At 46.3% G+C, this 21,803-nt stretch overlaps 2 protein-coding genes across 4 annotated transcripts in view; one reads left to right on the top strand and one right to left on the bottom strand.

Moving 5' to 3' along the window:
* LOC144111297 (uncharacterized) overlaps nucleotides 1-14,049 on the top strand; it is a 33,079-nt gene extending 19,030 nt beyond the window's left edge. Inside the window, exons 1-7 of one of the 3 annotated variants that reach the window (XM_077644548.1) lie at nucleotides 3,135-3,309; nucleotides 3,623-3,692; nucleotides 5,895-6,146; nucleotides 7,513-7,788; nucleotides 10,164-10,436; nucleotides 11,244-11,485; nucleotides 13,115-14,049. In XM_077644548.1, the coding sequence (XP_077500674.1) occupies nucleotides 3,630-3,692; nucleotides 5,895-6,146; nucleotides 7,513-7,788; nucleotides 10,164-10,436; nucleotides 11,244-11,462 (1,083 nt within the window). In that variant the 5' untranslated portion in view covers nucleotides 3,135-3,309; nucleotides 3,623-3,629 and the 3' untranslated portion in view covers nucleotides 11,463-11,485; nucleotides 13,115-14,049. Of the gene's footprint in view, nucleotides 1-3,134; nucleotides 3,332-3,622; nucleotides 3,693-5,894; nucleotides 6,147-7,512; nucleotides 7,789-10,163; nucleotides 10,437-11,243; nucleotides 11,486-13,114 lie in introns of those variants that run through there. The other 2 variants (XM_077644545.1, XM_077644546.1) reach the window with 2 other exon arrangements.
* On the bottom strand, nucleotides 8,944-20,438 carry LOC144111298 (mpv17-like protein 2). The gene is made up of 5 exons (XM_077644549.1): nucleotides 20,035-20,438; nucleotides 19,092-19,327; nucleotides 16,174-16,302; nucleotides 14,546-14,590; nucleotides 8,944-9,063 (listed from the first exon to the last, which is right to left on the bottom strand). Exons 1-4 carry the CDS (start codon nucleotides 20,201-20,203, stop codon nucleotides 14,552-14,554), a joined length of 573 nt encoding a protein of 190 aa, XP_077500675.1. The 5' UTR covers nucleotides 20,204-20,438; the 3' UTR covers nucleotides 8,944-9,063; nucleotides 14,546-14,551.
* Nucleotides 20,439-21,803: the final 1,365 nt, after the last annotated feature.

Raw genomic sequence — 21,803 nt, 5'->3', positions numbered from 1 at the left:
AAGGAACGGTTTTTCGCTAAGTTTGACCCTAGCTGACGCAAAGACATCGTCTGCGAACGGCCAGGCGAGCGCTTGGAGATGTGCTTTCTCGCTATAGGGTTGCCGCCAGCCAATCGCCGCTCATGTGCACGAAGACGGTTAAACGTAACCGCGCTATGAGATTTACCGGTGGTCCTGCATCAGCCAATCACGAGAGTGGACGATACAAGAACCAAGGCGTTGGCTAACCGTGGACCTCTGATTCGTTAGCTATCTTGTAGGGCTAAGTAGAACGTGTTGTCGGGCTAGTTGGTTCAATACTTCAGACATGGTAGTTCAGACATGGTATTTGCGCGAAACACACACACACACACACACAAGGCAGGGTACGAGACGAGCTCTGCATAGTTGCTGCATTGTTGCTGCATAGGATACTGCATAGTTGTAGCGAAACAGAAGAGCACGCGTAAGACAGTTCGTGATCGTCCATTTGCAGTGCGCCAGCCAATCACGAGAGTGGACGGCCAAGGAGCCGGCCAATCACGGACTCCCGTTTCGCTGACGTCACCTTTATACCCTGCGCAGCGATGCACGGTCGTATAGTGAAATGGAGGAAAAAACAGAGAAGGCTTCCAGGGAAAACGGTCTAAACAAAAAAACAGTGCTTTGTTACGAAGTGAAAGGAATGCATAGGCTAGAGAGTCACGCCATCATTTGCACGAAGTTTCCCGTCTTTATCTGAGAGGGGGCAAAATAAGTCAGGGCGTACATCATCGAAAACAGCTGGACAGACTCCATTGACGTCTCAAAATAAAGGCGGGAAATGGCCGTTCGAGATGTCGAAAGTGTGTTCCGCAACAGCGCGCTCGGCCCGTTCTTTTCCGGAGAATAAAGGACTGGGCGCTGCGCGCCGGCATCGAAAGCCGCTAGTTACGAGTCGAGTTTCGATGGCCGGGCGAATTGAATGGCTGCTTCCAACTGCCGAGCGCCATTTCGCCTCGCTCATTTTCGTTGAGGGAAAATTCCGGAGCCTATTCACCGACAACGAATAGGATAAGTAACAGTCGCAAAGCCCGGCGTTTGGGCACTCCCATATCCGCCTTGTTTTGTCCTAAATTACGTGTTGCCGGAAAAAACAAAACAAAACACGATATTGGTCGGTTAAACGTTTTTCCTTCCGCGTCCAATGGAACGCTGCGTATAAAGCTCTACGTCAATGATTGCAGAGCAACAAGTTTGGTTATTTGTTTGTTATAATATAAGTTGCGCAGTAGGGACATTGAAGTAAGGGAAGGGTAAGAAACTGTACGACAGCCAGTTCGCGTAAGAAATAAAGCGACAAAATGCACATCCGCTGGTGTGCGATGTCAGTGCACGTTAAAGATCCCCAGGTGGTCGAAATTATTCCGGAGCCCTCCACTACGACACCTCTCTCTTCCTTTCTTCTCTCAGTACCTCCTTTATCCCTTCCCTTACGGCGCGGTTCAGGTGTCCACCGATATGTGAGACATATAGTGCGCCATTTCCTTTCACCAAAAAAAAAACAATTACGCCGTGCAATTAATAATAATAATTGGTGTTGGGGGGAAAGGAAATGGCGCAGTATCTGTCTCATGTATCGTTGGACACCTGAACCGCGCCGTAAGGAAAGGGTAAAGTAGGGAGTGGAAGAAAGGAAGAGAGGTGCCGTAGTGGAGGGCTCCGGAATAATTTCGACCACCTGGGGATCTTTAACGTGCGCTGACATCGCACAGCACACGGGCGCCTTAGCGTTTTTCCTCCGTAAAAACGCAGCCGCCGCGGTCGGGTTCGAACCCGGGAACTCCGGATCAGTAGTCGAGCGCCCTAACCACTGAGCCATCGCGGCGGGGCCGCCGTGCAATTGCCGTGTTACAAGCGGCAGATTTTTTACTTTGTGACCAAAAGCTGTGACATATGACAAGGAATCCCACGTTGTCCACGTTTTAGACAGTCGGTATTGTTTTATTAAACGTAATATTCGATTCCCACACTTCATGCTCATGTTTTGGACCTATAACAGAGCTCGACTGCACTACACGAGTTTCGCAGCACATCATCAAAAAGCCCTGGATACTACCATTAAAAGCCACGACGTAAAAAAAAGCAAAGCCTACCTGATGCAGCTTTGTCAAACTTCATTCGCGCTTTCTTCAACATGCCTGTTGGTCTCTCTCATCTACAAACTTTCAATGACGGAAATTTACGCCTCTGAAGCTAGGGCACCTATTAAACCTAAAGCGCGCTACGAAAACAAAAGTATACTAAATTCGGCGGTCTTCCTGGCGAAGATTTTTTCGACGCTCGCCGATGCAGAACCGAAAAAACCTCTTTCTTTTCACTCATTTCATCTTTTGTTTTGTTTGAATCCAGTCAGCGCACATGTGCGCTAGAAAAATCCTGCGCCGCCACGCCGAGGATCAAAGGCGGAGTGTGTGTGTGTGTGTGTGAGGAGGGGGGGGGGGGGGGGGCGAAAAACAAAACGGGACGCATATGAGCGCGCGCAAACCGAGAAACGAACAAACAAATGAAAACGTGGGAGATAGGCGCGGCGGGAGGAAAATTGGACCGAACCGTCTCTGGGAGAGATGAGTGATTTGGGTTAACGCGGCCGCGACCCGCGCGCGCGCCAGGAGAAAACGCGGGAAAAACAAGCGACCCAGAACGCCGCGCGCCTCATGCCTGCCTTGCATGCATGCCTGTCGACAGCGCGGCACAAGCATCCAGTTCAAGGGGACGCCGAAAAGCACAGACGGGCGCGCTTTTTTTCTCTCTCTCTCTCTTTCTTCGCCTATATTAAAGCATATATGTGCGCGCCCTTGGAGGAATATGGAGGAAGCGAGCGTCCTCTGGCGGGAACAAGAAGATGCGGACGCTTTCTTCTCTGTAGTCCATTAGACACGGTCGTCTCAACGCGATGCCTGCATACATAGTCGAGACTCGACGGAACGCGGAGAGGTGTATACAGTAGATGTATACAGTTGCAGAGTTTTTTTCAGAGAGACGACACGAAGCCGCTTCTATTTTGTCCTTTTCTATTCCCGATTTGGTTAAGAGACAGTACGTGTAATGCATACGCTTGACTCCCCCTTTTTTTTTTCTCGAATAAAAAGCGCGACGCGCCGAGCCCGACTCCGCATTCGACGAGACAGAAGCCCGTAAGACGGACTGCATAGCTCCCGCTTTGTGTAGTCTGCGTAGTCTATACGTGGACGTTCGCTTAGTCGTCAACTCTATAGAATTGCTTCCATTCTCTCAAGTCTTATTAAGCGTGCGCGAGTTGCTTCATTTGCAAACACGCCTGTGAGCGCGGTGAGTCATAATCAATGCCAAGGTGTGCGGTTCCTGGTCGGCTAAACACGGCCAATAAATCTTTTCTTGTGTGACGGTCACCTGTTCTCCAAAAAAAGTGACAGCGAAGGATAGCAAGGCACATGTGGCGCAGCAAAAAGCTTAGCACCATTCTTTTCGACTTAACGCTGCTTCCGACACGGTAGTCTACCCGGCGAACTAGCCCGTTCATTTTTGTTGCAACGTCTACCCGTCTTTTATTTCCTGGCACAAAAGAGTTACTCATTTGCTTAGTTCGTAGAACCTTGTGATGAATGTACTCCTTCACTCGCAGGTTCGCCATGAGGACCACGGTGCTGGTGGTCACGGTCTTCGTGACCCTCACAGCGGTGTCTGCAACTAGGGTGAGTGAACACGCAATCTTCCCGCGTATACCGACACCGGTCATCTTTGGTACCTGGCTTATGCCCTAACCAGAAAGTTAAGCGCAACCAAGCTGAACCAGTGTACGGCTGGAGCGACGTTCACTTAAGTCGTCCCGCCTGGTTGAACACGGTTTTCCTAAAAAGACATTTACTATTTACAAGGGAATCTGCACTTTCCGACGTACGCATTGGTTCGCGGTAAGAGCCGGTGTTCCACGTTCATTTCTTCAGTGTTGTCGGCCTGGGGATAGAAGAGGGTTTGAAAGGCTGCGCGAAAGCGTTTGCATCATGACACGAATACGCCTAAATAGGAGTAAAATTAGAGTAAGTTGTCCTCTACCGCACTCCCGGCTTACTCCCTTTTGTAGCGAGAGCTACACTACGCCAGCTCTTCGAGCCTTCAGCGTGGCACCCTTGAGCTGCATGGCGGCGCCGTGGTCACGTGGCCCCGGTTGGTCACGTGGTGCGGAGCAGCTGCTGCTGTCGGCAGCGCACCGGCGAAACCGAGCTGCAACGGCTGTGCGCATGCGCCGTGTCGAATGGGGGGGGGGGGGGGATAGTGGAGAGGGAGAGAATGAATCCACTTCCAGGGACTAAGATGAAGGAACGTCCAGCGAAACAGAGCGGCGAAAGACTGACTGCAATTCGAGTGAGCGAGTTCCACTCGGCCAGCTGTAGATGTTCAACCAGAGCTAACCACAGCCAATGTTTTTACTCTTTTCTGTTTACAGTGCATATACGCGGGCAGCTGCCTGGAATTGTCAATTATCGGGTCTAAAAAACGTCATATGGGCTATGAGGAATGCCATAGCGGAAGTCTCCGGACTAATGTAGACCCCTGGTGTTTATTTTTATATTTTTTTACTGCGTCGACACCGCACAGCACACGGGTGTTTTTGTATTTCGCCTTCATAGAAATGCGGCCGCCTTCGCCAGTATCGAACCAGCGACCTTGGGATGAGCAGCCGAACGCCAACGCCACCCAGCCACCGCGGCGGGTTTGGCAGCTATCTGGTTAATATAAAAAAACTGCAGACCACTAAAGAGGAGCATCATCTGGTCAGCTTCACGCGGCGATGTCTATGAGCTCCTGTCCGTTTTCATTTTTTTAAATCTGCGCCACATTAATAATCAACCAGAATCAGCTTGGCCAGTGCACCGTTCTTCTTAACCCCGTAGTGTCCAAGTATTCAAAATATCCGGCAAAAGGTATGACCTGCCACCATTTCTTCATTACTAGGGTCCAAATTGCAGAAATTAAAAAAAAAACACGGTGGTGCTGCTTAAAAAAGGATATAATTGCTTTATAATTAAAATAAGCAAATTAGGAGGATGATCTCTGAATGACTAAGGACCATAAACTGCATACACATGCTGAAGACCGTAGATTAAATTGATAGCAAATTTTGAAACCATTCCACCACTAGCTGACGTAACCGTGCGCCCGCTGAAATTTTTTTACCGATAGGGTTAACCTCTGCAATCGGTGATCTTACAACAGGCATCTTATCTATGGCAGCTGGCACTTTGAGTTTGCATTGGCACATATGGTGGGAAATATGGTCAATGCAACACTGAAATTACTATTACAAATGATCGGCATTCGTGCAGTCTGTATCACCGTAACACGCCACACACTAACGGGATCAACTTCGATTATTAAGGCGAAAGCTTCACTAGGCTAAGTCGGCGGTATCGTGTCATCATAACGTGTCCGCAGCCACTGCGGGGAACTAGAAAGTGAGAACGTCTAAAAAGTGGTTAGAATCGAAGGAGGATGATGTAAGGAAGCGGCACAAAAAATTTGGTGACGATCGGATGAATAGTTAATTAACTAGAGCCAAAAATGTGCAAAAAGCGGCCGTGGCCAGGACAAAAGTGGCGCCAAATCTGAGACGCCGGAAGTGTAGTATGACGTGACCGGAAGCGTGGGAGGAGCCAACGCGCGGCGCCAAATTTGAAAGTTTGGAACGAAGCGTGGTGGGAATTGGACGAATTGCACAAATTCTCAGGCAAATAGGGGCAATATAAACAAAGAGGACCAAATAGAGGCAAAGAGGAGCAAATAGAGGCGATGAGTGCCGAGGAGGCGTCAATGCGGGTTACTGCAGTGATCTCAATTTTTTTTTTTTTGACTGCGCGATCAGTAGACTGAGCTGTTCCCTCTCTTACTTCCCGCAGTCGGCGCGGCAGGTGCAGTACCAGCCCGGAGGAGGTGGAGCGAGCCGGGGCGGAGGCTACGACCACTACCAGCCGCAGCAGGCGCAGGCGCAATCCTTCCGGCCACAGGTGCAGGCCGCGCCTCAGCAGGGCTACGACCCGTCGGCGTTCCAGGGCCAGCCGGCGCCCCGCGGTAGGACCACGGTGCAGTCCTTCGGCGGAGGACTGGCCAGGCCCACGCAACAACAGCAATCGCAGCAGGGAGGACAGCAGGTGAGAAGAGCTTCCATTTCTCACGAGCTTACATCGTCCAAGGAGGCTCATTCTCGGCGGCATCACGCCAGATATGGACAGGGTGTTTCACCTAAGATATTACACAATTTTTTAAAATAGGCTTTTCGAGTTAGAAAAGCGCTTTTTTTTTTCAGCACAGCATTGCCAGCGGTGTAGCACATAAAAATGCAGCTAAGACGTCCTTACTAGCAGTCTGGTTAACTAATACTGAATAAACAACTTTCTAACTAATTCTTTTAGGCTCCTTAATTGTTGAGAGGCGTGTAGCCTACCGGAAGTAATATCCACATCAGTTCTTTTTTTGAATCTTTAAAATGCGGTTACCCTCGGCGCTGTGGCCCAACAAATTTTGGCCATTTCGACGAGTCTCGTGCACTGGAGAGGTTGCTTTGCCTGCAAGCTTCTCGAAAGCGCGTGTATTTTGACGCGATGTAGCCAAAATTTGTTGGGTCACAACGCCGAGAGTAACTGCGTTTTCGAAATTCTAAAAAGCTAATATGGATATTACTCACGGTGGGCTGCACGCCTCTCAATAATTAAGACGCCTAACAGTAATGATTAGAAAGTTCACTACTCAATATTAGTTAACCAACCCACAATTTAGCACGTCTTAAATGTATTTTGATTTGCTACACCGCTGACAATGCTATACCGAAAAAGCCCTTCTATAACTAGAAAAGCCTATTTTTAAAGATTCTGTGAAGCGTTAGGTGAAACACCCTGTATACACATACAAGCTCTGGAACTCACGATTGGCAAAGGATCCTCATGCCGCATGTGCCTCTGACTGAACGCCAAGCTGTCGTTATTGGGTAGGTTGCAAGGACGTATCTTCATTTGCTCATGTGACTCGCATCTTTCTGGACTCACATAGCCACCTGGATCAGTTTGCGTAACCTGTGCTGTCACACCGTTCTTGGTGCTTTTTTACGACCGGAACTATAAGTCTAAATCAATGATAACGTATCTAATTATTGGGCGCACGTTATACTAAACTGCGCATGTTACTGCGTTAAACAAAATTGTGTCAGTTTCTGCTCATCCCAGAAAAAGCCAGACCTACCCACGCAAGCCCTAGGCCTGCGTGGTATGTACATGCACTTGTCTCCTCACCCTCTTTTTTTCACTCACTCCCTTAATCCCCCCTACACAGCGTGGCTCGGGTGTCCACCTTGTGTGTTACAGTTACCGCCTTACCTTTTCCGATAACCCCCTCCCGATTATACCGTCCTCGCTCCTCTCCCCCGAGAAGCGTGCTTCACCGCACTATGAGGTACCGTGCGGGAAAGCCTACCGTCCGAAAAGCTTTCGTAAGCGAATGCCCTTTCCTCCACCTTCTGCGCAGACGCAGAGCGAGGAAGAGGAGGAGGAGAAGCCCAACCCGCTGACTCTGCTGCTGGAGAAGTCGACGTTCACCTGCTCGGGCAAGACGGACGGCTACTACGCGGACAACTCGGTCAACTGCCAGGTGTTCCACTACTGCGTAGGCGGCGCCAAGCACTCGTGGATGTGCCCCGAGGGAACTGTGTTCCACCAGGTGCACCTCAACTGCGTGCCCGCCAGCCAGGATATCTGTAACACGGCCGAGAAGTTCTTCTTCGTCAACGACTACCTGCACAAGGCCAGTATAACCTCCTTTTTCTGTCGCGTCACCTAAGAAAGGAGTTTGCAAGCGACGCTTTCGTAGTACAAACGGGTACCTCGTCCGTAATAGTTAATGTTTTAGACCACATGTGAGTAGGGATCACCAAATCAGTTATCACTACGTAGCTGGCAATTACAAATCACTCAAAAAGTGAACCAAAAGATTTTACGAGTAGGCGGAGCTTTTTAACATGGATAAAATGCGGAATAGCCTCATCGAACACTGCAAATGTTTCGACCGCAGAATCGCCTTCGAGTGCGCGCGCTGGCTGTGGAGCCAATTCAAATCGCGCCACGTCCAACATGGAAAACTTACCGGGATATCAACCCTCCTCCTACCTGAATAACGTTCAAGTGAGCTTGGAGATGAAGCTAGGTGTGCTACCTGTTAGCACCACCTGAAGAAAGGGCAGAGGTCGTCCCAAAACGCTGGAATTTTTTTTCGAACCATTGGTCTGCGCCAGAGCCGCCTTCTGTATTACAAAACCAACCAGACGGACAGCCGTCAATGATACTCGTCAAAGATATTCGCAATTCAAATTATACGGTTAGTCACACTCTGACTTCCGCGTGTTTGGTCTCCCGCTGATCGGCTTCCAGTGTTCACTCATTATGGTCTGTCCGTTCGTGCATGCGCACATGTGCAGAGGCAAACCCACCACTTCTCCACACTTGTGCTTTCTCGGTGCACAGGTGCACCTTTGCAGACATTGCCGTAAAACGGACCGACATCCTTTAAACAGGAGGCGCTGCATTACATGAGCTAGGTTCGTGAAGATGGGATCTTCTCAATGACCCCATGAGTGTCTGGCTCGCAATTCAAAAGCCGCTTCACCAACGAAACAACTGCGTTAGCATACTGCGTCTAAGCTCGAAATGCTTAGTTAAACTGTGCAAACATACCGTGGAAACAACACCATTATGCCTGTGTGTCACTGTAGTTTTTCTCACGCTAGCTACCTAGGAATAAACAAGTCACCATAAACACTACTCGCAAAACCAACGTGTCACGTTGCACTAGGTGATATGTTCTTCACGATTTCAAACTAAATACCACCACAAGCTGGTATAAGAGCAACTACTTTTAAGAGAAGCACTTGCAAGGAACGACAAGAAGAGACAAAATGCGACATTCAGTGGCGTTATAAAAGTTATCAACTTATGTATTTATGTATGACTGCTACATAAATGTATATAAACAACCCTATTGATACTATACTGCGGTTCAGACGGCGTCCGAGTTGTCCAAGGCCTGAAAGAAGGGAAACAAAGAATAAAATTAAGCCGGAATACGAGCTTGCCAGCAATTAAAACTAGGCAGCATTAGAAAGCAGGCCACTCTATAGTGCGTGCGTGTGTGAGCGGGTGAAGTTATCCACTTGTGATCACAGATCCTGTACAAATTGCAATTTTTCACTAAGGAGGTCTAAGGCCAAGGTTAAGGCTGCGTGCACTTAGCCACCCTCCAACTAACAAATCCCACGTACACTCCACTCCCACATACATACAATTACAGCAGAATGAGCTAAGAGTGCGACGTGCATTGATCAAGTGATCTCAACAATGCTCTTGGATCTAGAGGAACCATCGCTTTTGCATAGCACGCGACCAATATACTTTTAGCGCTTCCCTGACAGGCTGGCCTCATCGGTGTACTGTAAACTCCCTTAATTGCGCTTGCGTTTTTGCGATTTTATTGTGTCAGTTGTCTAAGTTAGTTTCACACTGTACTTCACGGCTGTTATCGGGAGTAGCGTGTCAAGCTACAAGGAAAACTGCTAACAATTTTCGTCAGCCGAGCTTAATCTACTGCAGGCCAGGACAAAGGCATCTCCCAAGAACTTGTATCCCTGTCCCGTTTTAGTTGCAATCAAGTTATCCTAAACTCATCATAAGACCAGACTCTCGGCTGTCCCCAGCTATGTTGTCTTTGTCTTGACATCCACTCTGACATTCTAGCAGACCACATGTTGCGACTTCTGCGCCTTTATTTGCATCCTGCCTCATTATTTTACACCTTGCTACTTCTGTTCGACCCGACCACATAGTGTGCATTACTAATTTTGTTTGCTCCTTGCCGTTTTGCTCAGTTCACTTTAGTTATTTTTGCAATTGGGCGTTACTGCATCTCTGGGATATTACACTTTCAACCTTCTTCCGTTTACGCTAGGACACTTCTAACACGCCTACTTGATTCAGCTTGTGATTCCATCCACGCAATACCTTGCAATGAGGACGTTTGCAGTTACCCTAAGTAAGGAAATAAAATTATGTTTCCTGCTCCAGTACGCAACGCAGAATCTCTATGTCTCAAACGGCCCGTTTCTGCCTTCCCTCCTTCTCCGCCAACAGGAGCTGGAGACCCGCGGCCCAAACAACACCGTGCTGTACGCCCAGCGTTACTACCCAGACGGCTACGTGCTGGGCGATCCCTTCACGGTGCCAGGCGGCAGCCCCCGCCCTCAGGCTCCCCCTCAGCAGCAGGCCCAGTACGAGCCCCAGCCACAGCAGGGTCCCCCCGCCAGGCAGCCACCCTTCAGGGGACAGGCCCCAGCCCGCGGACCCCCCGCCCAGTTCCAGCCGCAGCAGTTCCAGTCCCAGGCGCCACCGCAATACACCGCACAGGTACATGCGCGCGCATCCCCACGGCACCGCCGTCTTGCCTGTTCCACCCGTGCCTCAATCTAGCGCATGGTGGCGCTGGCATCGAGCCACCCTAATGGGAGTGAGAGGACTCACTCCTCTTTCTGGAGTGTGCCCTGTCCCCCCCTCGCACCGACTCCTCCTCTCCCGAGTCCTTGGGCACCAGTTAACGCTGTTTGGCATACCGGTCGCAAAAAAAAGAAGTCTAAAACAAATCTGCTATAGGCCTTTACAATAAGGGCTCTCTGGTCATCGCCATATTGCTCACTGGACTGTTGTGTGCAATTGGCATTAGCAAGATGAAAACGGCAGCGAAATCAGTTTCTGACAGTCCAAAAGCGAAGGCGTTTCGACATCTCCCTCGCATTTTGCACACGGCTCTATATTGAGATATAGGTGAGTCTGGGGAATGTGGGTTGGGAAGTGGTTCGAGAATGGGAGGACATTACAACTACCACACAGCTACTGTTGATTTTTCACTAGGGATGGCCGATTTCCTATATTTTTTTGTTGCCATAACGGGTAAAAACTGGGAATCAAAGAAGTCAATGCATCTCCGCTATAGTGGGTTTTAGCAGCAATCAAAAGCAGGCTAGACTGCGGGAATGAGTGCTGTGCTGTAACACCCGATGCTGTTCCCTTAAGGAGTAGGTGAATGCGTTGAATGAGGATGCCCTCTGGCCTCTGCACCACATTGCCAGCCACCACCAAAAGTTTACATTACCATGAGCTAACAAACATTTTTTTTTCTTCCCTTAATATTTTTTTTTTCCTTATGCCCATCCACAGCAGCCCACGGCAGCACCCGCACAGTTCGGCGGAGCCCAGCCCAGCCGGGGATCCGGCGGTGGCGGCTTCGGCTTTCCCCCAACACGTACCTACATCATCCCCGCCCCTGCTAAGGCGCCGGCGAACGACGCGAACCCCGCCTACCTCTACCGCCAGGGGGCCGCCTCCAATTCACCACAGTCGCATCAGAGCTCGGTCAAGTATGACGACGACTACTGAGCGAGGAACAGCGCACAAACAGTGTGAGCAGCTATGCGCATCGCATGCGAGTGTGCAGCCCTCAATGTGCTCTCTTTCGCCACAGCTCTTTGATATTACCAGTTGCGAGGCTTCCCACAGAATCCAAGTATCGAAAAATGAAGATCCAAGTTGGCCGAAATTCCTGTTCTACAGACTGCAGCGATGCAAGTGGTCAAAAAGGTCAACTGTGTTCAAGTTGCAAATTTCGAATTTTTTATAAACACACGACTGCCTGGCAACAAAATCAGGGAAACAGATGTATTATCAAAATTCCAAAGATATAACAGTCCGTAGATAAATTAAGAGGTACAAGAACCAAACAAGAAATGCTTTTCAGAAGATAACGGTGATAGCGCCAGCTTTTACTTGCTGCTTCCAGATGGCGCCACCATCAGTAAGCACCAGAAAAGTGGCTACTTTTTCAAGCGGAGTTTCCCAACTGGTACTACCAAAGAGCTCCGTTTGTCGCTTACACGTGATAACAAGGTAGCCATGATGGTGAACCATGCACGCATAGCTTCCATGCAGTTAGTTTTGACCACATGGGGCTCTTCAACATGCACTGACATAGTACACGGGTGCTTTGCGTCTGCCTCTGTCAAAATTCAGCCACCACTGCCAGGATTGAACTCGAATACTTAGGCTCAGCAGTGCAGCTGAGCCCCCGTGGCAGGCTCAGTATACATGAGGAGAGTTCAAGACAGAAAACCCTTCATAGAGACCAGCACTTCACTACAGAAAAGAACTTTGTAGCCATGAAGGAGTAGGAAAAATACATTCTGCTTTTCCTTTATCTGTGCAGCCTTAAATAACAACTTGCACACCTCAGACATTCTTTGAGTATCTGCCAGCACTTAGCACAGCTGCAAAGATAAAACTGTCATATTTCTGCACTCAATTTCTTTATGTGGTGCATGTACAAGCAAGCAAATAGTATTTCACTTACTAGATTAAAAAAAAATTCATTAGCTGCTTTTTTTCTTACTAGAAGCTTAAACACACGTGTACTTGCGAGATAAAATAACCACTAGTGAACTGGAACCAACTGGCTGTATGACACAACATATATCAAGAAAACATCACAACTCATTTAACTCACAATGACAGCCACGTAGGCTTGAGTAGACAACATTGGGAGAGCACCTCCAATGAACTTAATCATTACATAAATATGCCTTACAATGCAGCAGCCATATGGCAGCAGTAAGTATTAATAGTAAGTATTAATTCACAAGTATTAATAGTAAGCAACGGTAAGCATTCATAAGCATGAAGATTACAACTTTTAATTTAAATAAAGTTGTATTCTCCTCCTTTTTTTAGTGCACCTGTAAATACACTTTCTCAGTGCTAAATGAACAGTAGTGCACTTTATATACGGGCCACAACGATAAGCATCTAAGCGAGAGGCCCAACTGAATTAATGAATTATTGCTCCTGTTATTCTTATGGGAATAATCCCTTGGGAACAACTGCAGACTTCCAGTTAGCATCAACTTGATACTGTTTGTAACTGTATACATTGGACAAAATTTATGGCATGAATCCTTAATCTTCAAATATAAACAGCGTGTTCTACTATGTGGTGTGTAGTAAAAAGTGAAACTGCAATTTTCTTTTTGTCCTTGCAGCAATGCAACCTGAACGGAAGTGGCATCAAAACCCCCCCATCACTTCATCACAAAGCTCTTTCCACAGCTTCCTTTGCGACGCTGGCGAGAGGAAACACCCCTGCGGCGGTGGCACGATAGCTGCTGCCTGGGACACATTTTACCACGTAGAGATTCCAGTGTTTGCGACAACAAGGACTCTGCACCCCTCAGCCAGCAGTTCTCTTCCATGTGTTTTGGTGTGAAGGCAAAGAGCGGAGGCTTTTTTCTGCGATACAAGGGAACTATGCTCTCAACCCAGAGGAGCCACCTCTAGTGGAGACCGTGTTCGACTCCCCACTTCAGAAGTGTGACCGTCCCCTTGTACTTGTAGCCTGCTTTCTCTAGTTTGTGACGAGCCAAGCGCCTGAGATGGCCGCATGCTTGCATGACTAATCTTTCACAAGTACACGTGCACAGCACAACATGCCCTTCTTTTCACACTGCTTTCGTTTGCAAGACGCAAAGCATGCAAGTGAGGTGGAAGCGAGAGCTTGTTGGGGCACGAAGAGTGGCAGTAGTTAACATCTTCAAAAGAAATATCTTACAAAGGAATTCAGGGTCAACAAACTTCTCATAGCTGCAACTAGACTGAAAGGAGCAAAAACGCGGCCAAAGTGACAGGTCACAAATTGCGTACTCATGCTGCCGGCGTTATAGTGTAGGGACTTTTGGTGCACTAAATACTCTCCAGGACGTTAAAAAAAGGGCACTGTTAAGGGTTTTTTTTTCTGGCTGCTTTGTCTGCCAAGCCAAACGAAGTTTTGTGCGATTGCAATGTTTGCGGAAACAATACTACATATACTCTCGTCGTCATCATAAACAGGTGGAAAATAATAGGAACGTGACTACTGGAACTGTACATTCCGGGAGAAAACGATAGTGTGTTTTTCAATAAAAGTTGTGTTGTCACAGTACCGAGTTTCATTGCGACTCATATGGCTACAACACACGCACTGCTACACTCAGCAACAGCTTTTCCTGGCAATGAAGGCAAGGCTACAGGGGTGGAGTGTCCGTAACTATGAAATTATGCCAAATAGTTCAGCTGCACGACAGTGCACCTGGCCACCTGGCATGTAGTTCTCTACACAGCAGCTCCACTCCATAGCTGGTGTAGCTGGCGCCATCTATGGAAGGTTCTTGCAACAAGGTGTGCCAAGCAAATTCAATGTAATTCAGAAAACTTTTTCTTTTATTGTTTAACGTTGAAAGTTGGCAGTTGTTTTAGAAATATGCCTTAAATAATGAATATTAACAGCATATTACGCTCTAAGAGGAACCTAATAACTGCAACCGTAGGAAGAAAGGGTGTGTTTCGACTCCGCAGCTACTACTCCCCTACCAGAAAAAGTTTTCACAGAGCACAGCATTGGCAGGCTGGAGACAACTGAACTCCAGCTATATACTCACATTTCATTAAAAACTTTTTCCTCTGTCTTCTTCATCATGCGAGTCCTGCAAAAGAAAGATGAGCACACAGGAAAATTAAGGTTGAGACAAGTTACCTTAGCACAACGATATTGGCGGATTCCGAACGGCAACCCGGAGCACATCTCTGAATCCACAACGGAGCAAGATGTCTCGGAAGTCCAAGATGTCTCGGAAGTCTAGGGACCATACCGCCACAATCCAATCAGAACTCGCAATCTGAATCCAGATCGCTTACGGAAACATGCCCTTTGGTTTTGCGGAGCAAGAAGACTTGCTCTGGATCGCCGTTTGGAGTTTGCCAATGGTTAAGCCTTTTAAATCTTGTAGAACCACTTGAAAATTACTAAAACTATGGGATTAAAGGAAAGAACTCTTCCCACAATCTGCTATCACCCATTTCCATGTACCAGCACTGCAAGAAAAGCATTTAAACAACTGTTCATTACCAATACTCAAATAAATACACTAGATGCAAATACAAGCCTATTATTAATAATAAACTCAGTTACACTGCTCCCCCTTCAAGAAGCACAGCTATTGTTCCACAGGTCAAAGGTTCACCCAGGGCTTGGAGCTGGGAGTGAGGCGCATTTAAAACTAGTCTAAATTTAAACATAGCATTTTACAGCCCCATGGTGGTCATTTGTAAACAAACATAGTTTTTCTGTGAAGAGATAAAAACAGAGGAGAACAAGTGAGAAATCCACAGCAGTGAACACTGATTGTAAGAAAAATAAAAGAAACAATTGAATAAAATAGACAATAAAAACTGCCGCTTAGCCCGCATTGCCACAAAGCGGTGCTAGATTTGCTGGTTTTGCTTCTAAACTGAACTGAAAACTGCTGAATCCTACACAAGCTATAAGTGCAGCCGTCAAACCGTAGCCTCACCGTAATCTGTTATGTGCCAGGTTCAGCATGTGTTGAAGTGATGCAATTATCAATAATATGAATCCAGGATCGCAACCACACAGACCAAGCATGACACTATTTCCATACTCCTCAACCAAATAACACTGCCAATGATTCATGCGACTCTACAAAGCAATCCTGCACATTAGCCTACAAGCCTGGAAAGAGCAAACAGAACAAGCTGAATGGGTAAGCTTAACAGTGAGGCTTGGAAAGCTGGCACAAAGGGGTTGTTCGCCCACAAATTAACAGTCAGAGAATGAGCTCGTGGCTTCACCTTACATATCAACAGAGCAAAGGCGAAGAGGCAATAAAGCACCGCTGAGGAGGACCACAGACATCTCTCAATCTGTAGCATGAAATCTCAGTTTGTTAATGCATACTAAAGCTTCTTGCAAATCAACTATAGTGCATCAGCTTAATAATTTTTCAGTAGATGCATATCAACAGCCAAAGAGGTAGATTATATGCCACAGCAAGAAGGGCATGAGAGAGAAAATAACAGCGTTGCATGTGCAATGCAAAAAAATATAATAAAAAGTTTTGGGTATTTCCATTAAACTCAATCACAAGCAAATAACAAATTTCTCGTTACCCATACCTATCACCATTTTCTCTTTAATTAAATGCTGCTGTTCTAGTTCTGCCTGTGCAAGGAAAAAAAGAAACCTTGCTTTAAACAAGTTTGCTCATACCCGATGAAGGATGAATGAGAGGAAAACATCGTAGACCACAGTAAGGCCACAGACGTAAAGAAATCGGAAGCGTGGCGGCAGGAACAAAAAGTTCAGAGCCTGTGCCGGAACAAAGCATCCCCAGTCTGCCTGCAAAGAAGAACAAGATACACTTCGGTTCAGGAACACTCCAACAGCTCAAAAATTTCTTCTTCAACCAATGCTACAAAGAGATCCCCACTGGTATAAAAGGACATACATTCACAGGAAAGCTTGGTTATTCACAAGTACTGAAATGTATTGTGCTTGTGGTTTACATGTGGTTTATGGTACCCATACATAGTTTCACTGCAAAGTGCACAAACCTTTATTAAATGGTCCCACAATGCTTAATGCTAAGACCATCACCCATGACAAATGTTCCTGACAAGCCCAGAATATAGACTGACCGATCTGCTTGTAATGCGAAAGACAAATACTGTGGAACTACACAAAGTATGCACTAATTCTTACAAACCACTCCCAATAAAAAGGACAATGAAGACGATTTCAGCTATTTGCTTCACGGCATTTTGAACTATGTTCATTGCATCTGTTTTGCATTTAGATACATAATGTCATGAGAAAATGCCATTAGCAAGACCATTTGTATTTTCCAGGCCCTCAACCATAGGTGTGAGCAGTACGGGGGGAAAGGCGGGGGGGGGGGGGGGGGGGGGGGGGGGGGGGGGGTAAGTAGGCACCCTAGTAGATATGAGGAAGGGGGAAACAAATTTTGTATCATATTCTTCCCTGCTACCCAGCAGACATGACAGGTGCACCTCGAACTCCGCCCCTCTTATGAAAAGACCTATGTATACCATGCTCTCAGTGCATCCGCCAACATTACCATCATCATCAGCCTGTAGGACCGAGCCCCATCTCGGTCGGTGACCTGCAATTAGCCCGGTCCTTCTCCAGCTATGCCACCACATTCCCGTAGATTACCTAATCCAACCTAGCTGTGTAGCTCCATCTATGACATTTCTTTACAGACGTTAAAGGGGCGCAGCATTTGAAGCCATTTGTATAGCTCGACTTTGTCTGGTTTAAATAGTAAAGCAGGCAGCAGGTAAAACCAACAAGATAATAGTGACATGTGATGCCGAACTATGTCATGCAAGTAGTTCAATAGCAACAATGATGTTGCCAGAGAATTTCATGATTTCTGTATTCTAGAAAAAAAAAATATTAAAGCTTTGGAACAGGGCCAGATGGTCTGACAGCATTTCATACAGCTTCCTGTAAAGCATACACCCACAGCTGAAACCAGCTTCAGTGTCCCCTTAATTACATCAAAATTCAAATTTTACAAATAAGGACAGCTTAAACATAACACTTGTCTACAGCCTGCAAGCAGAGCACTGTGAAGCAAAGAGTGATATTTGCAACTACGTGGTTTCAGAGAATGCTTTTGATGCATCTGCACCCACATAAACATAAGCACCATGCGGAATGTTCCTTGTTTTGCACCACAGCAAAGCACTTGCACATTCTAGACAGATGTGACTGAGTCAGCACAGCTCAAGATTAAGAATGTCAGGTTTTGAGTAGGGGGGACTTCACATTTGTTCAAGAACAGGCCGAATTTCAATAAATTATACTGCTTTTCTTACCAAAAACAAAATGTTTACCACCCTCCCAAAAACATGGAACTTATACGAAACCATGAACATTTTCATCAATTTAACACAAAGTATACCTTTAAAGATTCCAGTACATTTTTGCTTTCTCGCCGATAGCAAATACCGAACAAGAGGAATGAGAGGGATAGAAACACTGTGAACAAATGGCATTTATTTTATAAAAGCAAAAAGGGGGAAACTGCACTCAGTCGCAACACTTGAGGCAGATGGGTTTGGTAAATGGGGAGAGTGTTTGAGAACTTAGCACCGCAGCTCCCTGCAGTTCTATAAACAAGTGCCACTAACAGTAATGTGTTTGAAATATGGTGGCAGCCTTGAACCTCTAGCTAAAAATGTCTAAAGGTGATGAACTAAAAAGGCATTTTTTTTTCCAGATTGTGCAAATTGTATGACACTACGAGAAGAGGTCACTCGTTGACAAATAATTCATTTGTTGATCTCTCACACATGCGGGCAAAATTGCATGACATTATCAGAAAGCCTGTTTCGGGTCATTTGTTGACAAGCAAGTCATTCGTCTCTTACACATGCAGGCACACAAAACATGTATTCAGTGCCGTTGAAATCAGTTGCAGCATTTGCAGCTGACAGATGTCCGTCAAGCACTGCCTTCAATAAAGCAGTTTGGTGTTTTTGATATATCTTATGTTGAAGGATGGGGGAACGCAGTCTGTAATACTACACTTACATCACAAGTGCGCAGTTAGTTTTCATGACGGACAAGTGCGCTAAAGCAAGAGTTCAAGTGACAAGAAGCAGCAATCCTAATAAAAGCATGCGATAGACACTGAGCAAAGAAAATGTCTCAGGTGACAACGTATAGAAAAAAATATATATATTCTGCCGCAGATGAAAATGTTTCCATTTCCAGCTGGATTATGGAACCGCAAATTATGCCCTTTTCTAGCTGGAAACCATTCCAGCTCGATTATGGAACTGGAAATCGTATCGAGCTGGGATATTTCTTGCTTACAGCTAGAAATTTTCAATTTCAAGCTAGGAGTGGAAATGGAAATGCCACTACCACCCAATGCAGCTGGAAATTTAATTCAATTGGAAAAGCACTTTTTCAGCTGGAAAGAGTGCCTACATTTTCATGTGGGGCTCTTTTTCCCAATACACAGCATCCTGATATTATTCTCCTTAGTTTGATGGACATCTCAAGCATGAACATAACAGGCCATCTCCAAAGCTTACTATATTGGGGCAATTTATGCGCTGCCAGCTTCAAACTAGACAGGAAAATCAACTTACGACACAGAAAAGGACGATGTTTTTCTTGAACTCGGAGACGCTCTGTTTGAAAGGCTTGCTGTTCAGTGCACCAACTCCAACAAAAAGGACGAAGGCAAGAGGCGGGCAGATTGCAAACTCGCACAGCAGTTTGCGGCCCACCATTCCGAAAGTGTTCCCGGGAAACTTGCGGTCCAGGAATGAGTACCACTTGTGGCCGCACACACCGAATGTGCCGCCCACTATCAACATATTTTCTGTGAACACAAAAGGGGCGCTAATCACAGTCTTGAATCAGCCAGGGCAGTACAGTTCGGCTGCCAATCCTACCGCGCACACACCGAATGTGCCGCCCACTATCAACATATTTTCTGTGAACACAAAAGGGGTGCTAATCACTGTCTTGAATCAGCCAGGACAGTACAGTTCGGCTGCCAATCCTACCGCGCACACACCGAATGTGCCGCCCACCATCAACATATTTTCTGTGAATACAAGGGATGCACATCACAGTCTTGTATCAGCCAGGACAGTACAGTTCGGCTGCTAACCCCACCGCGCTTCATGATAATAAACTAACACGCGCGAAAAAGCCTGTACTCACGCAGTTGTCAAAAACTTTGTCACGATCGATTTTAAATTGTTTAAATATCCAACAAGCTTCGGTCATAACATTGGTCGACTGCAAATTACTTCAAAACATTTCCCCTACCTAGCTTAGCAGGAGGGAAAAAATGATATGATACACTGCGAATCTCCACCAACCTCAACATGCACTTCGTATCAAGTACCAAGCAAGTAACCCTTCACACACTCGTAGCAGTGAAGATTATTCAAAATCCCACGAGTTTTTGTTATAGTTCATTAGTGTTCGAAAATAGAGCGAGTTAGGGAAACACTGTAGTCACGCAGTTTGGCTAGCAGCCGACAGCGCACGCGAGGAGAGCAATTCTTGGAAACTTACTCCATCTCTTTGTGTCGAATCCCTTTTCTTTTCCAGCGTATATTTCATAGCTTTGTTGCATGGTGTCACCGATCATCATAAAGCCTGTGCCAAGGGCGACGTTCGTAGCGAACAAGTGCTTGGTAAATAAGGAGGCTACTGCCGCTTTGAGCTTGGAGAGAGCGGGCATGTCGTTTTACGGCGTTTAGCAAAGGCACGGGAACGTTTATCACGGTTAACTTAGTCTTTGCGAATAACGCAGGGGTACAATAGTCGACTCTGCAAGCTCTTTAAACATGACGAAACCGTTGAAACATTATAAAAACGTTGCAATGATGCAACTACTAGCCAGCACCCCACCGGCGCTGGAATTCGCAACGTGCTATCGCCGGTCATCCCATTGGTTGGTTGCACAGTTGCACTCACCCATGGTTCCTCGGGGGACGTCGCGACGTTTCCATACGCATGCGTCAATACTGGCGCGAGAGTTCAAACATTCTAAAAGCAATTGTCTGCACTTGTACGACTTTCAATTCCATAAAGTCGTTTTTGAGTAACAGAACGGACTACGGCACCTATTTCTTCCTTTCTTCTTTCACTCCCTCCCTTATCTCTTCCCATACGGCGCGGTTCAGGTGTCCAACGATATATGAGACATGTACTGCGCCATTTCCTTTCCCCCAAAAAACCAATTATATATATATATATATATATATATATATATATATATATATATATATATATATATATATATATATATATATATATATATATATATATATATATATATATATATATATATAACAGAACGGCAGAGCCAGCAGCGGGAGGGATCATATCGCATCCTTAATCGTTAGGAGGTAAAGGGACGCCCTCGCGCCCTAAGATTTCAGTCCTGACGCCCTTCCTCCTTAAACTCTCACTAAACAAAATTCCTCCTAAATTAGCAGGCCTCCCGGGGCTGCAACACGCATCCTATGCAGATGATATCATTTTATAGACCACAACTGGCAGTGATGGTCAGATAGCGGATACCATGCAGTCTGCTTAATGCGAAAGCCTTTCCCTTTCACCTTTTTCTCCCTCCATTTTTCATTTTTACTTCTTTTTATATTTATTAAAATTTTGTTATTTGTTTCATTTATTATTTTTTACGTTTTGTTTTTATTGTTTATACTGAGTAAGCCTTCTCACGCATTTACATCGTTTTTCATCGAATCAGCCAAACAAAACCTGCTTCAAACCAAGACCTACTGAACTAGAGACCTGCACACTTGGCACTGCTCCAGCGCGCATGTTCTAGTTCATGCCTTTTGCCGCTAGGGAACAGCAGCTACGGGTGGCTTGGCGCTACAGTTAACCCGTTGAGCAAAAAGGCGTAGGTTATTTTACTTCAAGGATGTAATAGTTTTGTCATTTGTCTACGTTTTGATTATTCATCATTCATCCATTGCCTAGCATATATGCCAGAGTCTCACGCCTGCATGCGCGCAAACGAAATATTCACCACTAGGATTTGAAGAAATGTCATATTTGCATCGTTCATTACTAGGTTTCAAAATAATAAGACAGGGAAAATGCACAGGGAGGCAGTGAGAGGAAAGAAATCATTCGTCGAAAGCAGACGGTGATGATGATCATGACAGAAGAACAGGTCAACCGAGCGCCCTCAACGGCCAAAAAGTTAACGAAAGTTGGCGCAAGCATTCCCATAGAACCCCGCCAGGTGTGCAGGTCTCTAGTTCAGTGGGTCTTGCTTCAAACACAGCATTTATTTTTATTAATTCCGT

The sequence above is a fragment of the Amblyomma americanum genome, chromosome 11, assembly GCF_052857255.1.
Source record: "Amblyomma americanum isolate KBUSLIRL-KWMA chromosome 11, ASM5285725v1, whole genome shotgun sequence".
Taxonomy (NCBI): domain Eukaryota; kingdom Metazoa; phylum Arthropoda; class Arachnida; order Ixodida; family Ixodidae; genus Amblyomma; species Amblyomma americanum.
Note: the sequence above shows the minus strand (reverse complement) of the source record. Positions and strands in the feature narration are given on the sequence as shown.

Bases quoted from the DNA above. Each gene is read 5' to 3' on its own strand.
- LOC144111298 (XM_077644549.1), bottom strand. From the start codon at position 20,203: ATGCCCGCTCTCTCCAAGCTCAAAGCGGCAGTAGCCTCCTTATTTACC. The intron at 16,303-19,091 runs GTAAGTTGATTT...TCTTCTTTGCAG, and splicing joins ACATCGTCCTTTTCTGTGTC to GCAGACTGGGGATGCTTTGT. The intron at 14,591-16,173 runs GTATGAGCAAAC...TTTCTTTTGCAG, and splicing joins TCTCATTCATCCTTCATCGG to GACTCGCATGATGAAGAAGA.